Source organism: Sarcophilus harrisii, chromosome 2 (genome assembly GCF_902635505.1).
Source record: "Sarcophilus harrisii chromosome 2, mSarHar1.11, whole genome shotgun sequence".
Taxonomy (NCBI): Eukaryota; Metazoa; Chordata; class Mammalia; order Dasyuromorphia; family Dasyuridae; genus Sarcophilus; species Sarcophilus harrisii.
In genome coordinates this window covers 560,554,310-560,572,021 of record NC_045427.1, presented here as the reverse complement: position 1 = coordinate 560,572,021, position 17,712 = coordinate 560,554,310, and the positions used below count along the sequence as shown (strand labels likewise).

The 17,712-nt window shown below is 34.2% G+C and overlaps 1 protein-coding gene across 3 annotated transcripts in view; it reads left to right on the top strand.

Annotated features, from left to right (window-relative positions):
• LOC100918759 (cilia- and flagella-associated protein 43-like) overlaps positions 1 to 17,712 on the top strand; it is a 201,538-nt gene that overhangs the window by 38,877 nt on the left and 144,949 nt on the right. For all 3 annotated transcript variants that reach the window (XM_031955797.1, XM_031955799.1, XM_031955798.1), the window contains exons 7-10: positions 2,643 to 2,708; positions 4,880 to 4,959; positions 6,855 to 6,986; positions 17,291 to 17,407. In XM_031955797.1, coding sequence (XP_031811657.1) covers positions 2,643 to 2,708; positions 4,880 to 4,959; positions 6,855 to 6,986; positions 17,291 to 17,407 — 395 coding nt within the window. The remainder of the gene's footprint in view (positions 1 to 2,642; positions 2,709 to 4,879; positions 4,960 to 6,854; positions 6,987 to 17,290; positions 17,408 to 17,712) is intronic.

Sequence of the window (17,712 nt, the reverse complement as noted above, 5' to 3'; positions counted from 1 at the left end):
TCCTTCTACCCCTTTAGCATTTTCCTTAGCAAGTTGCCTTATTAAAACATCTTTGATGAATTTTCCCCATTAGTTCTTGTTAGCAGTCTGCAAACTCCCACAAAGTCAGCAAAGGGTTCATCTGGCCCTTGTGTTATTTTTGAAAGCCTCACCTTTGTCATTTTATTGTGGATGAAAGCTTTGATACTTGCGTTTGCTCATGCTCTGCTGAATAATTAATTGGCTGTGACGTCTGCATTGGACCCTTCTTAATAGGTCATAGGTGATCCAGCATGAACAAATTTTACTATTTTGTTGGGCTTGTATCTACAGAGCTCACTATTTCAGAAAGCCAATTAATTTTGTGGTTCTGGTACCCTTGCTATAGATTTCCAGTCATCAAGTCAAAAAAAGCCAAATTCTGTAATAGCATCAACATAATGATGTGCCCCATAAAAATGCAAGCCTTTTTCAGATCTTTAATGATTTCTCGTTAAAAGGGGTTCTTGCATTTCTTCCGAAGGCATTAAACTGGGAAATTACAGGAAAGATAAGTGGCTGGGCTCCCGGACGTCCCGCCCTTTTCTTTGCCTTATTAAGCCCTCTTGCAGTCTACTCATAATTGGTGCTGGTGCTGGTGCTGTCACTGCCCCCCCACTGCCCTCCTCCCTCCATCCCGGAGGGAATGGAGTTGTGGAGGGAAGTCAATCACTTGCTCCTGAGGTGGGGCTGGCTGCCTCCTGGGTGGAAAGTCACCATCCCTTGCTCTAAGTCTCCATGCCCTGTGGGGAATGGTCATTAATTCTTCATTGTCTTCCTCCAATATCTGGCTATTTTGGAAGGAGCAGGAAGACCACGTTTTTTCTTTCTTCTAAAGGGATAAGGTTTTCTTATGCTAACTGAATTATATTGTATAAATAAAATCCTCATAAATTGAATGAGGACCATTTTCTCGAAATACGTGGACATCTGTTGTCCAACCAGGGACCAGTTTCTCAAGAGATCTGCTCCTCCTCTACAAACCAAGGGAGATGCAGTTTAATGTACCCACAAGTCTACTCCTTTCCCAAGTTTAAATTAGCCCTTGTCTTTCTATCAGCTTAAGCATGCTTTCCTTAGCCCCTCTTGGGTGGGGTTGGGGACTGGGATGGAAGTCTTTGTAGCATTTGTCCCATTTGCCAAAAAGATTACTGGTTTTAGTTTTTAAAAATAAGTTCCTTTTTGTCTATTAAAATATACCCAAGTTCCTGGTCACGGAACCTTCAGTCCTTGGTTCCCACCATTGGGCCCAAATTGAAGATCCATTTTTAAATCAGCAAGTCAGAAATTCAGGTTGGGGGAAAATCGTCAGTTTTTTCTCAGTGAAGAAGGATCGGGAGATGGAAGAGAATGGCGATAAATATTCGCTCAATCAAAAACACCGACCAGCAGCCACACAACCAGCAGCTAGATATAGACAACCCAAACTCTCACTTCTCTTCCTGTTCTCTCTCTGCCTCCCCTAAAATTTTTCTTACAACACATAGGACTTACAAGTGGGCTGGGACCATTCTTTTCCAATCATTATATTAATAGAGTATAGCCCAATTACTATTTAGCTTCACGTACTTGGGACCTCAGTGCATCAACTCAAACCTCAGCCCATTACAGAAACCTATTGGAAATTCAGAGTGAAATATCTGGAAATCTGAGAATGGCTTAGCAAAGGGTGTAGGGCATAATATGTATATCCACATGTATAGAAGTCATCTGTATAGGGACAGGAATTAAATCTATGGGATCTGGTAAGATCACCTAATGAGAGAGTATAGAAAGACCAGGACAGGTCCCTTAGGAGGTTTTAAATGGCTAATGATCTAACAAAGGAATTTGAAAAGGAATGGTCAGACATTCCCTGAGAATCAAGGGAGAACATTGTAATGAAAACTTGAAGAAATATGAATATCCAGGAAGAGAGAATCGTAAATTATATCAAATTTTGCAGAGAATTGGAAAAGTATAAGGATTAAGAAAAATCTTTATCAAATTTGGCAAGAAGTTGTTTCTACTTCAGAGAGAGCAGTTTTAGACAAAGCAAGTTAAGCGTTGAACATGTATTATGTGCTTGGCATTATGCTAAGTGCAGGGGATACAAATATAAACAAAAAGAAAGATAGTCCTTCCTCTTTAGGAACTTATATTTTAATGGGAGAAATAGCACATGTGTATAGAGAATAAATGTAGAGAGAATAAAAACAAATCCAAAACAGTTAAATGCAAAGTGGTTTCTGCAACATCTTTCCCATCCTTTACTTTCTTTCTATATAGCGACTGTACTATTTCAAGACTTTATCACCATTCAGCTAGGCTAATTGGGAAGAGTTTTCTTCTTGCTTCAGGTATATTACCCCAATAATCCATATTTAAGAGCTGCCTGTTTGGTTTTTCTAAAGTAAAGAGTGGTTCTTTAATTAAGGGGATCAGGAAAATTTTTCACGTAGAAGGTGGAACTTGGGCTAAAGGTGAGAAATGATATGTTTCTTTTGATCTCAAATTTTAGATGGGCAATATCCTGAAATGTGTTGTGATTTTCTGAGAAATCAGCTTCAACAAGTGTTTGTTAAGCACCTGTTATGTTAGGCATTATATTTGAAATTTTTTCATTTTTTCTTTTTCAAATATAGATGAAAATATAATTACCTTGTTGCCTTCATCCACTGTGGCTGAAGAAAAGTGGACACAAAGAGGAGGTATAAAATGAATTTTAAATTTTAAAAAATTAATTAATATCATAGGATAAGCTCAAGCTTATGCTTACCTTTAGGGGTAAATTGTTTGATGAACCTCTTCTATGAAGCAAATTATCTTTTCTGCAATAGGGAGTTATTTTGGGGCATCTGTGGCCTTCTCTATAGGAGGGCTCTTCTACAAAAATAATTCTTTCAGGGTTCCTTTTTCCCCTTTAAAATACTTGGCTAAGTCTTTAGTTAACCATTAGAAATACCTACATATAATTGCAATACTGGACTAGTTATTGAAGAAGGCAGTGTAACCTATCTTCAGAATGTAATCAGAATTTATATCTTCAAGGAAAAGCAATCTACCAAGAACTATCTTACCTGACTTTTGTACTCTTCCTTTTTGGCACTCCATTTAGGGTTTATGCAGTTGTTATAACTTTTAGACCACCTTAAAGAAAACCAGATCAACTAAGATTTCATCAATTCTTTCTTTCTACTTAGCTACTTATATAACTATCTAGCTCCATTTATTTATTGAGGAAGTAGAATGGAATTGTCCATGTGCAAAATGTCCATTTTAAACAAAACATTCCATGAAGTATCAAAAAATTTTCATGTTACAAATTTTTTGTCAGATTCGTACTCATGAAGTAACCTTATAGGAGAGTAAGCTTGCTATTCTCTTTCCCTAGTACAACTCTCTTTATTCCTTCAATTCTTTTTCACATTATAGTTCTTTTCCCACAATTTCCTTGTCACCATCTCTATGCTGCTGTTCTAGATAGAATGGCAAGAATCATGATTCTTGGAATAAATAAATAAGTTCTTATTCTTGGAATAAGGAAATCCCATCTCTAATATGGGTTGTGAAACTATGAGCAAATCACTTATGTCACTTGTTTTCTTACCTGTAAAATGGGGAAAGTAATAATACCTTTAATACTTATCTCCCAAGGTTGATGTGAAGTTAAAATAATATAATATAAATGCTATATAACTCTCAGTAGTAGTTTTCATTCTTATTAATCATTGTTATTATTTTTTATTATCATCCCTTATAGAGAGACAATATGGAATAGTGGACAGAGCTTACCTCAGAGATAGGGCTGCCGTTATTCAAGTCCAATATCAGATACATACTGGTTTTGTGACCCTGGGCAAGTCATTTAACTTAGTGTCCTGGGCTTCTAACTCTGAAAGACTGTAAGTTGCATTTGTACAGGGAATTTCCTGAGAGCTCCCAACATAAATGATATCACAGGTCTGCACAACTAAGATATATAATGAAGATTGCGTTTGTTTTATGTTTGCTTTCAGACTGAAACCGTGATGTATATACATGTGTTTTAGCCTATATGGTTAACAAGCTCCAGAAGACTCAAGGAGGAAAAAAAGAAAAAAGGTCTTGCTAACTAATCCAGGATCCTATATTTCCCTCAGCCAATCCCCTCCAAAGTAATGAGAATTCCAGTGTTATTTACGAGCCTGTACTTTTTTCCAAGAAGGCTTTCTATCATGCTATGCCTACGCATTTCCTGTAGTTCTCTCATCTATTTTAATGGTGATCATTGGAATAGAATGTTGCTTGTTGATATGTTGCTCCATAGCTTTGAAGATTAAGATGTTCTACATTTGTTTACAACTGTCTTGTCTCATAAAAGTTCTTTGAGAACAGGATCTTTTTAATCCCCCTTATAATAATTATTAACTTACTAACTAAAAAAATTGACATTGAGTGACAGGATGATTTAGATTTGATCCTTTCTGAAAGTAAAGAATTTTAGCAACCTTCTTAACCTTGAGGCATCTGTCTTATAATGCTTGTTTCTCTGGACAAAATCTTCCAGAGAAATGATGAATAATAGTATGAACAGAAAGTTCATATGATTTTGAGTTAGAAGATAGATTAGAAGTCATTAAAGGTCAATTGCTTTCTTCATTTTACACTCATTGAATATTTATGAATTCAATCTATAAGCATTTTACACATAAGGAAAGTGATGCCTTTAGAGTTTAAGTACCTTTGACTAGGGTTACATAGTTGATCTTCCAAGTCTTCCTGATCTCAGATCTAGTGTTCTATCTACTTACTATCCTGTCTCTTCATTATAGCATTAATATAAAGTTGATGATTATTAGCATACTTTAATATTTCTATACTACTTTGTTTTTAATTCAAGTAAATGAAGAAATCCATTCTAAAGATACCAGCATAAACACCATGGCATTTCACAGAGAAGGATTATTTGTTTCTGGAAATGTAAGATGTTCTCTCATATTTATTTTTCTTTAGAAAATACTTGGCACAAAGTTTTCTTTTCCTATTCATCTCACCTAGATTTTAGAATGTTAATGAATTTCTTTTTGAAAATTTTTTATGAATTTTTTTGAAAATTATTTCTTTGAAAGTGAAGTAAACTTTGATAAATATAATCTCTTGGGAGAAAAGGTGTAGAGGGTGAAGGGAACCACAGTAAAGAAATCCCAAGCGATTATATTTAATTAAAGGCTTGTCTAATTCTTGCTTCCAGGCAATATTAATTGTATATTTTTGTCACTCTTTTATATTCTTGGGAGTTCTATTCATGGTTTTACCACCTCAACAGTGTTTTCAAGATTTAGAACCAGAAAAGGTCCTTTGAGGTCATTCTTTCTAAGACTCTCATTTTATAAATTAGGAATCAGGTCCAGAAAAGGTAAGTTACTTCACTCAAAATCACATAGGGAATAGGGATGTTGAGTATAGTCTGTTTCTTAAATTATTCTTCACTCTTGTGATTTTCCATTGTACTTTATAGCTCTATTGGCTGCAGACAGAAATGAAAAAGAGCCAGGTCAATTGTTATTTTTTTAATTTAGCATCAGTCACCACCTTAGAGGCTGTTTAATTCTCTTAGAGTACTAAGAAAATATGTTTTGTCTCTCCCTGGGTCAAAGTGTTGCTCTTATTTATAGGAGGAGTTAGCTCTAAGGTCTTCCTGGCAGAAGTTCAATAACTCAGAAGAAGCAGGATGTGACTACTTTATTTGTAAAAAATCTCTCTCTCTCTCTCTCTCTCTCTCTCTCTCTCTCTCTCTCTCTCTTTCTCTCTCTCTCTCTCTCTCTCTCTCTCTCTCTCTATATATATATATATATATATATATGTATATATATTTATAGATATATTTATAGATAGATAGATAGATATGATGAATTTTCAATTACAACTCTGCCTTCCCTTACTTAGACTATTTTAATGCTTTATATCTCCTCTTCAGAACTATCTGTCATACCATTTTGACTCTCTTATAAGATAAGGAGTGGAGGCATTAAGGGAGAGTGGGCATGTAATGATTTATTTGCTTGAGTTTATATGCCTCAGAGTGATGAATAGTCTTGAATCCAGATTCCTTATATTTGTCTAATACTGATTTGAAGGGGTCCAAGCAAGGGAATATAGCTATATTAGCCCAAATTCAGTCTTGCTCCTAGAAAAAACAGCTCAATCTCCTTGTAGGCAGACCAGCAATACTCTATATATTAAAGAAGAGTTAATTAGCCCACTATGCTTGTAATCAGTCATTATTATTCAGTCACTTAATCAACAAGCATTAAGTACATAATTATGTGCTGGGCACAGTACTAAATGCTGGAAATACAAAAATCAAGACAAAACAGACTTTAATATCAAGGGGAATACATACTAACAAAGAGACAAGTACTATGTCATCAGTCTTAGATACCAAGAAAAATTTTTTAGTTTCTTCCCTCAAAAAACTTGAGAAGACCAGACATTAATAAATGAAACATTAGAGATATAAGATAATAAAAGTAATGTAAGGAAAAACTTATCAGACTGATTTCTATGAACCATAAAAGAAAATCATTAATTTATTATAAATAGTATTGTATATAATTAGCAGTCTTATACAAACTAAAAAAAAAATACTACTGGATTTCAAGGAAGGAGGAGATTGATAAGAAAGTGAGAAAGGTTTCTTGAAGGAGGTAAGACTTGAACTTATTTTCTTTTTAAATAAGTAGAATTTGCTTGAAATGGGAGGGAGGGATGCACTTCCTTATTGGTATATGTACAGCCATGCTTTTTGTTTGATCACTTTGTCTTGTGTGACAGAAACTGATACTAGTATTTATTTTCTTATTTTTTACATCAAGGATGGTATTGTGCATTCTTTTATTGTCAAGGAAGTAAATTACACAGTAAAAGACTATTTTGATGTTCAAGAGCCTATAGGAAATATTATATTCTCTCCTGATTACAAATTGTTACTGATTGAAACTATTAAGGTATGGAATATAATTAATTCCTCTTATGAAATGCTAATGCAATGTATCATGGAAAATATTCTCTTGATGTATTTACAATTATATGAATATGCAAAGGATCTATGAACTCATTTATGTAGATAACTTCTAGTTTGGGAACTTTCTGTAAGGCATATTATATCTCATTTATGTTTTAGTAAATAAGTTCTAAGGAACTATCTGAAGCACCGAGAGGTTAAGTACCTTGCCCAGAAAAATAAAGCTAGTAAGTGTCAGGGAAAGAATTTGAAGGTCTTCATTGTTGGAATACATGGGATAGCTGTTGGAATACATGGGAACCATCTGACAATGGCTGCTGGAGATCCAACCCAGAATGGATCTCCTCTTATGAGAGGATTATACAAGGAGACTCAGTTCTCTGTTGTTCTCTAACCTCTCTGACTGAGAGGACTTTGCATTGTCTAACCTCTCTCCTCTTCCCTCTGCCTCCAATTTTTCTCATTCCCAGTCTGCAATACTTGTGTCAGCAAAGGCTGCCCTGCAACTCCTTCAGATGTTGTGATTCACAGCTGTGGAGGCTCTTGGAGAATTGATATGTCCCTTATTACTTCATGACTTCAAGTCCAGCATTATAGAATGTTAGATAGCTACCATATGACACAACTTTATTTTTTAAGAGAGTTAGTAAACTGGTAGATGAAGGGAATGCTAGAGGCAAATATGATTTGCCTAGGTTTTAGCAAAGCATTTCATAAAGCATTTTATACAATTTTTGTAGAGAAAATGGAAAGATGATATAATTAATTGGATTCAGATATGGTGAAATAGCCAGACTCAAGAGTAGCTTTTAATAGTTTAATATGAATAGGGCAAAGTCTATGGAAGAAGGGGTGTCAGTGATTTAGCCCAATGTATATCCTATAGTAATCCTTACTCTAATAAACCTGACTAGTGATCGTCTAATCTCTATTTAAAAGACTTGCAAGGAAGTCTCTTTCACATTATAGGTATTTATCCTTGGCCTGAGCTATTTAACATTATTTATGACTTGGAAAAACGCACAAATGACCTCATTATATTTGCAAATGCCTCGTAGCTGAGAATGATAGCTAAATCCGTTTGGTGAAAGAGTCAAGATCCAAAAAAAGATCTTGATATTCTTGAGCATTGAGCTTAGTATTTTAAGATGAAATTCATTAAGAATAAATTAACATTTAGGTACAAAAATCAATTTTACATGTTCAGGATGAGGAGGCATGATTAAACAGTAGTTTTCTTGAAAAAGAGTTTTAGGTGGAGTCAAGATGGTGGAGAGGACACATGTTTCTCTCTGACTTTCTCTTACTACACTCACACTAATTACGAAATCCAGCCTCTGAATTAGCTCTGGACTGGCTATCCATGCAATTGGGAGTGCAGCAAATTACCAGCAGAAGATAATTCTAAAAATTGCCAAAAAAAGTCTGTTTTGGTGTGGTGAGGGAGGAGGTGGCCAGGCACAGGAGGCCAGCACACACTGTGTAGACCTGGGATGGTGCATGGTGGTGGAGAATCTATGGGGAGGAATCTATACCATTGTTGGCTACTCTGCCCTGGCTGCAAAGCAGTAGATCAACAGAGAAGTTATAAAACATCCAACATAAACACAAAAGCTAAGGAGAGAATTCCAAACCGCCAGTCTCATAGGATCTGGCCACATCTACCAAGCACCAGGAGTGAATCAGCATTGATCCGGCGCAGCCACTGCCATTCCACTATGGCCTATAGAGGAGGCTTGGAAAGCCTCCCTTGCCCTAAAAGAAGATCCTAACTTTTTTTTAAAAAATGAGTAAAAAGGCAAAGAGAACTCTAACTATAGATACTTTCTATGGTGAAAGAGAAGAACAGATTTCAAACCCTGAGGAGACTAAAAGCAGATGGTCTCCAGATAAAGCCCCAAAGAGTGATATAATTTGGTCCCCATCACACCAGGCTCTCATAGAAGAAATTAAACAGAATCTCAAAAGAGCACTAGAATCAAAATGGGGAAAGGAAAGGAAAACTTTGCAAAAGGGTTTGGAAAAGACATATAGCTCATTAAAAGATAGATTTGACAAAATGGAAAAAGAAAACTCCCTGAAAAAAAAAAAACAGAATTTCTGAAATGGAAAAGGTAAATAACTCCCAGGAAAACAGAATTTGTGAAATAAAAAAAGAAAATAACTCCTTAAAAAACAAAATTTGTGAAATGGAAAAAATTCCATAGAAGAAAATAACTCACTTAAAAACTTAATACAAAAAGAAATTAAAAAAGGAAATGAAGAAAATAATTCATTAAAAATCAGAATTGAACAAATAGAAATGAATAACTCGATGGGACATCAAGAATCAGTCAAGCTAAACCAAAAAAGTGAAAAAATAGGAAAAAAACGTGAAATACCTACTCAGGAAAACAACTGACCTGGAAAATAGGAGCGACAATCTAAGCATTATTGGATTCCCTGAAAACCATGATGAAAAAAAGAGCCTAGACACTTTTTCAGGAAATCATCAAAGAGAACTTCCCTGATGTCATAAAATCACAAGCCATCATAAAAAGCCATTGAAAGAATTCACTGAACACCACCTGAAAGAGACCCCAAAATTAAAACTCCAAGAAATATTGGGACTAAATTTCAGAACTATCGGACCAAGGAAAAAATATTACAAGCAGCCAGAAAGAGACAATTGAAATACCAAGGAGCCACAATAAAAATTACTCCAGATCTAGTAGCTTCCACCTTAAACGATTGAAGGGCCTGGAATCTGATATTCCAAAAAGCAAAAAAACTTGAAATGCAGCAAAGAATAAACTACCTACCTTGTCAAACTGAGCATTTTCCCCCCGGGAAGAAGATGGACATTCAATGAAAAGGTGAATTCCTTTTATTTCTGATGAAAAGAACAGAGTTAAAGAAAAAGTTTGGCCTCCAAATATAGGACTCAAGAGAAGCATAAAAAGGTAAAAAGAACTCTTGAGAACTGTATGTTATGGGTATACATAGAGAGTGCATGTATAATTTCATTTTACTGTTATAATATAAAAAGAAACTAGAAGTGGAAAGGGTATTGTACCAGAAAAGGGGAAAAGTAGAGACAAAATGAGGAAAATTACATCTCGGGAAGAGGCAGAGAAAACCTATTATATTTGAGGGAAAGAAGGAAGAAGGATGAACATTGTGTGAATCTTACTTTCATTAGATTTCGCTCAAAGAAAAAATATTAGACATATTTGGTTTACAGAGAAACTTCTCTCACTTTATTGAAAATTGGGAGGGGAAAGGAGAAAAGGGAAGGGGTAGACTAAATAGAAGGGAATAAATAAATAGTAGGGGAAAGGTGTAAGAAAGGGGGAGGGCTGCTTGAGGCAAGGAGTGTTCATAATTTAAATACTGGGGGGGGGAAAGGAAAGAGAAAAGTATAATCTGGGGATAATAAGATGGTAGGAAATACAGAATTAGCCATTTTAACCATAAATGTAAATGGGGTGAACTCTCCCATAAAACAGAAGTGGATATCAGACTGGATTAAAAGCCAGAATCCTACAATATATTGTTTACAAGAAAAATATTTAAAGCAGAGCAGTACATACAGAGAGTAAAGGTAAAAGACTGGAGCAGAATCTATAATGCTTCAGGTAAAGTAAAAAAAAGCAGGGGAAGCCATCCTGATCTCAGATCAAGCAAAAGCAGAAATTGATCTAATTAAAAGAGATGAGGGAGGAAACTGTATCTTGCTAAATTGTAGCATAGAAAATGAAGCAATATCAATACTAAATATATATGCACCAGTGGTATAGTATGGAAATTCCTAAAGGAGAAGTTAAGAGAGTTGGAAGAAGAAATAGACTGCAAAACTATAATAGTGGGAGATCTCAACCTTGCTGTCTCAGAACTAAATAAATCAAACCACAAAACAAATAAGAAAGAAGTTAAAGAGGTCAATAGAATGCTAGAAAAGTTAGGTATGATAGATCTTTGGAGAAAATAGAATGGAGACAGAAAGGAGTACGCTTTACTCTTGGCAGTCCATGACTCCTATACAAAAATTGACCATATATTAGTTCATGAAGATGTCAAAATCAAAGGCAGAAATAGTAAATATATTTTTTTCAAATCACGATTCAATAAAAATTACATTCAATAAAAAGCTAGGGGAAAGTAGATCAACAAGTAATTGAAAACTAAATAATCTCATCCTAAAGAATGAATGGGTGAAACAGCAAATTATAGACAAAATAATTTCATCCAAGAGAATGACCATAATGAGACAACATACCAAAATTTGTAGGATGCAGCCAAAGTGGTAATAAGGGGAAATTTTATATCTCCAGAGGCTTACTTGCATAAAATAAAGAGAAGATCAATGAATTGGGTTTGCAACTTAAAAAGCTAGAAAAAATAGATTAAAAACCCCCAATCAAATACCAAACTTGAAATTCTAAAAATAAAAGGAGAGAGTAACAAAACTGAAAGTAAAACAAACCATAGAATTAATAAATAAAACTAAGCTGGTTTTAGGAAAAAAACAACAAAATAGATAAACCTTTAGTAAATTTAATTTGAAAAAGGAAAGAGGAAAATCAATTTGTTAGTCTTAAATGAAAAGGAAGAACTTTGCACTAATGAGGAGAAAATTAGAGCAATAATTAGGAGTTACTTTGCCCAACTTTATGCCAATAAATTTGATAACCTAAGTGAAATGGAGGAATACCTACAAAAATATAGGCTTCCCCAATTAACAGAGGAGGAAGTAAATTGCTTAAATAGTCTCATTTTAGAAAAGGAAATAGAACAAGCCATTAATCAACTCTCTAAGAAAAAATCCCCAGGACCAGATGGATTTACATGTAAATTCTACCAAACATTTAAAGAACAATTAACTCCAATGCTATATAAACTATTTGAAAAAAATAGAAAATGAAGGACTGCTACCAAATTCCTTTTATGACACAGACATGATACTGATACCTAAACCAGGTAGGATGAAAACAGAAAAAGAAAATTATAGACCAATTTCCCTAATGAATATTGATGCAAAAATCTTAAATTAATTATTAGCAAACAGATTACAGAAAAGCATCCTCAAGATAAAATACACCATGACCAAGTAGGCTTTATACCAGGAATGCAGGTCTGGTTCAATATTAGGAAAATTATTAGCATAATTGACTATATCAAATAACCAAATTAACAAAAACCATATGATTATCTCAATAGATGCAGAAAAACATTTGATAAAATCCAACATCCATTCCTATTAAAAACACTTGAGAGTATAGGAATAAATGGACTTTTCCTTGAAATTATCAGTATCATTACTTAAAATCATCAGTAAGCATCATATGTAATGGGGATAAACTGGAACTATTCCCAATAAGATCAGGAGTGAAACAAGGCTGGCCACTATCACCATTACTATTCAATATTGTATTAGAAATGCTAGCTTTGGCAATAAGAGTTGAGAAAGAGATTAAATGAATTAGAATAAGTAATGAGGAAACCAAATTATCACTCTTTGCTGATGATATGATGGTATACTTAGAGAACCCCAGAGAATTAACTAAGAAGCTTTAAAAATAATCCACAACTTTAGCAAAGTTGCAGGATACAAAATAAATCCACATAGATCCTCAGCATTTTTATACATCACCAACAAAATCCAAAATAAAGAGAAAAAAAGAGAAATTCCATTTAAAATAACTGTTGATAGTATAAAATATCTGTTGATAGTATAAAATATTTAGGAATCTTTATCTGCCAAGGGAAAATCAGGAACTATATGAGCAAAACTACAAAATATTTTCCACACAAATAAAGTCATATCTAAACAATTGGAAAAATATCAAGTGCTCATAGGAAGGCTAAGCAAATATAATAAAAATGACAATACTACCTAAACTAATCTATTTATTTAGTGCTATACCAAACTCCCAAGAAACTATTTTTACTGACCTAGAAAAAATAACAAAATTCATCTGGAAGAACAAAAGGCCAAGAATTTGCAGGGAACTAATGAAAAAAAAAAATCAAATGATGGTGGTCTCACTGTACCAGATCTAAAACTATATTATAAAGCAATGGTCATCCAAACCATTTGGTACTGGCTAAGAAAAAGAGTAGTTGATTAGTGGAAGAGGTTAGCTTCACAGAACAAAACAATAACTATAGCATCTAGTATTTGACAAATCCAAAGACCCCAGATTTTGGGATAAGAATAAACTATTTGACAAAAACTGTGGGGAAAATTGGAAACTAGTATGGCAGAAACTAGGTATTGACACACACTTAACACCATATACCAAGATAAGGTCAAAATGGGTCCATGATTTAGGCATAAAGAAAGAAATTATAAGTAAATTAGAGGAATATAGGATAGTTTACCTCTCAGACTTGTGGAGGAGGAAGGAATTTGTGACCAAAGAAGAACTAGAGATTATTATTGATCACAAAATAGATAATTTTGATTATATTAAGTTTTTATACAACTAAAACTAATGCAGACAAGATTAGAAGGCAAGCAATAAACTAGGAAAACATTTTTACGTTCAAAGGTTCTGATAAAGGCCTCATTTCCAAATTATATAGAGAACTGACTCAAATATATAAGCCATTCTTCAATTGATAAATGGTCAAAGGATATGAGCAGACAATTTTTAGATGAAGAAATTGAAACTATTTGTAGCCACATGAAAAGGTGCTCCAAATCATTATTGATCAGAGAAATGCAAATTAAGACAACTCTGAGATACCACTACACACCTCTCAGATTGGTTAGGATGACAGGAAAAGATAATGACAAATGTTGGAGGGGATGTGGGAAAACTGGTACACTGAAATGTTGGTGGAACTGAATGAAACCAATCATTCTGGAGAGCAATTTGGAACTATGCTCAAAAAATTATCAAACTGTGCATACCCTTTGATCCAGCAGTGTTACTACTGGGCTTATATCCCAAAGAGATTATAAAGAAGGGAAAGGGACCTGTATGTGCATGAATGTTTGTGGCAGCCCTTTTTGTAGTGGCTAGAAACTGGAAACTGAATGGATGTCCATCAGTTGGAGAATGGCTGAATAAATTGTGGTATATGAATATTATGGAATATTACTGTTCTGTAAGAAATGATCAACAGGATGATTTCAGAAAGGCCTGGAGAGACTTACACAAACTGATGCTGAGTGAAATGAGCAGGACCAAGAGATCATTATATACTTCAACAACAATACTATATGATGACCAGTTCTGATGGACCTGGCCATCCTCAGCAACGAGATCAACCAAATCATTTCCAATGGAGCAGTAATGAACTGAACCAACTATGCCCAGAGAAAGAACTTTGGGAGATAACTAAAAACCATTACATTGAATTCCCAATCCCTATATTTATGCCCACCTGCATTTTTGATTTCCTTCACAAGCTAATTGTACAATATTTCAGTCTGATTCTTTTTATACAGCAAAATAATGTTTTGGTCATGTATACTTATTGTGTATCTAATTTATATTTTAATGTATTTAACATCTACTGGTCATCCTGCCATCTAGGGGAGGGGTTGGGGGGGGGGTAAGAGGTGAAAAATTGGAACAAGAGGTTTGGCAATTGTTAACGCTGTAAAGTTATCCATGCATATAACCTGTAAATAAAAGGCTATTAAATAAATAAAAAAGAATTGGAGTAACCATAAAAAAAGTAAGCAGTTTCTGGAACTCCTCAAGCAGAAACTTGATGAGTACTTGTTGGGTATATCATACAAAAGCATTCCTTTAGGATATGCATTATGCTAGATGCATACTAATATCCTTTGCAGTTCTCAAATTCTGTGATTCTGTAATGTTTCATCATTACAGTGTGACTTTAATAAAGTACATAAAGGGTATGATTATAAAAGACTGTTCTCCCAGCTTTGCATTGTATTCCATCTATGAATCCTTTAGCTATTCAACCTTCCACTGTTTCTCCTTTATTATTCCAATACTGAGTCACACTTAATATCTACTCTCTTTGGGCAAATGGCTGAGTGCTGTCAGAGGAAGTCAGGTATGTTTTGCATGATTTCACACATGTAATTGATATATTACTTGCCTTTTTAATGGATGAAAGAGGGAATGGGATGGAAAGAGAGAAGTTGGAATTCACAATTTAAAAGAAAGATAGTTAAAAATAAATAATGCATTTAGAGGAAGTCATGAAATCAGATGGATCAAATTTCATGATGTTTCATGCTAAGTTAAGTTACTTAACCTTTCTCTGCCTATTCCTTATCTATAAAATGGAGATAATAATAGCACCTACTACCCAGGGTGGTTGTGAGGATCAAATGAAATAATATTCGTAAAGGACTTAGTAACTGAAACCCATAAATGTTAGTTGTTATTTAACCTCATCCTACTAACCTTATACAAACTAACATATATATTATTATTTAATCTCATAGTAACCTCATAGTAGTCATACTACTACACAGCAGTACTTTTTATTTGTAATTTTCCACCACACTACCTAAGACTATTCCAAACCTCTGATTTTTTAACCCTTATGTCCACCCTTATTCCTCTTACTTTCAAAAGCTAAATTGATCTTCAACTCTACAGAGATAACTGATGCTATCCCCCTGAGTTTCCTTCTCTATACCTCTTTGTTTCTTCACCAACCCTTTTCTTCTTTGCTCTGGTCTGAGAGAACAAGGTAGTCCTTTTCCTTATCACAAATAATCTTTTCCCTTAATCCTGTCTCCTCTTGTTTCATCAATGAATCCTTGGTGAAAGAAGGAAACAAGCATTATCCAGGCACTATTTTAAATGCTTCAAAAATATTATTTCATTTGGATCTCATAACAACTCTATGTTCTAAATGCTATTATTTTTACAGTTGAAGAAATAGATGAACAGAGCCTGTGATTTGCCCAGAGTCACACAACTAGTAAGTGAATTTGAATTAAGGTTTCCTGGCTTCAGGCCCAATGCTCTATCTTCTAGCTACTTTAAATATATACTGGACTCATCATTCTTCCTTCTTTTTCAAGTTAGCACCTGAATTTTTTGCTTTTTGAAGACTTCAGTATTTATGTCAATGTCTCCTCAAATGTTTACCAGTTCATCTTCCTTCTCACATCCCATGACTTACAGATTCATTCTATTTCAGTCACGTAGAGGGATAGGCATTGATTAGTTCTTCATGCTTATATTATCTGCCTACCATATGTCAGGCATTGTGTGAGCTGTCCAAAGCGCAAAGACAACAACAAAACAATTCATGCTCTAAATGATCTGCCATGGAGGGGGGGGGGGGTAAATAAGAATACACAGATATCTCTCTTCCCCTCTTTCCCCCTCTCTTCCTCTTCTTGTTCTCTCTTCCTCTCTCTTCCTCTCTCTCTATCCCCTGCCTCTCCCTTTATCTCCCTCTCTCTTCCCCCCTCTCTCTTCCTTTCCCTCTCTTGCAGCCAGGTGACACATTAGATTGAAGTAGATCCTGGACAAGTCACTTAATTCTGTTTTCTCAATTTTCTTATCTGTAAAATGAGCTAGATAAGGAAATGGCAAACATTTTAGTACCTCTGCCAAGAAAACTTCAAATCAAATCATAAAAAGTTGGGAATGAGTGAAATGACTTAACAATATACATACAAACACACACACACATATTTGAAAGGTAAAGAGAGCCAATTTTTTTATTAGATGAAGCATTGAGTTTGGAGTCAGAAGACTTGGGTTTCAGTTCTGCCTTTGATATTAACTAGCAATATTCCTTGTCTGTAAAAAAGGGGATAATATTATGTGTCTCAAAGGATAGTTGTGGTTCAAATCAGATGATATATATGAATCACTATGCAGATCTTAAAATTTATATAATTGTTTACTACTACAATTACTATCATATTTAAAAATAATAGGAAATTCCCAGTTAAATCTGGTGACTTCATCTTTGAAGAAACTAGAAATTTCTAAGATTATACCTATCATTGTGACTGCTTACATGTGTGTGTGTACGTGTTTTTAGATATGTATGTATGTAATATATATTTATATGTTATATTCATTTATTACACATATTTGCTCCAGTTTCAGACTCAATTCTTTGAAAGATGAATTGATACCTTTAAGATCTGAATTTATAATTTGTAAAAGAAGTCAGGGGCTTACCCTTTTGTCACATTGCTCCTTAGCCCCTTTTTTAGTTGTACTTCAAAGTTTTAAAAAGAAAATCAAAAAAAAAAAAAAAAGAAAGAAAGAAAATCCAAAGTTATATTTTCTTAAAAAGTTATGGCAAATTATTTTCAAATGATTTTTAAAATATGTTTTACAGGGATCAGTTTATACCTATTCTTTTGATGAAGAACCAAAAGTTGAAACAATCTTGGATGCATATGATGGATATATACAGGCAGTTGACTTTATCACACCTGGAAACAAATACTGCATGGTGAGGAATTTCCACATATATATATCACAGGATGTAATATAGCTGGCATGTTTAGAATGTAAACACTTCAATATTTAAAAAAAAAACTTAGCATGGATTAGTATTGAAAACTGTCTCTGAATGAAGTGTTTACAAGTATGTGACAAGGATTAAAATCTTAGATTTTGGTTGGAAATTAGATTTATTAGTTTCATAATCTTCCTCAACATTGATGTTATCACAGTGTTAAAATCCCTGATATTATTTTATTCCTGGAAATTTTTAAAAAGCAAGCCAGAGATTTTAAAAGACCATTGCTATACTAG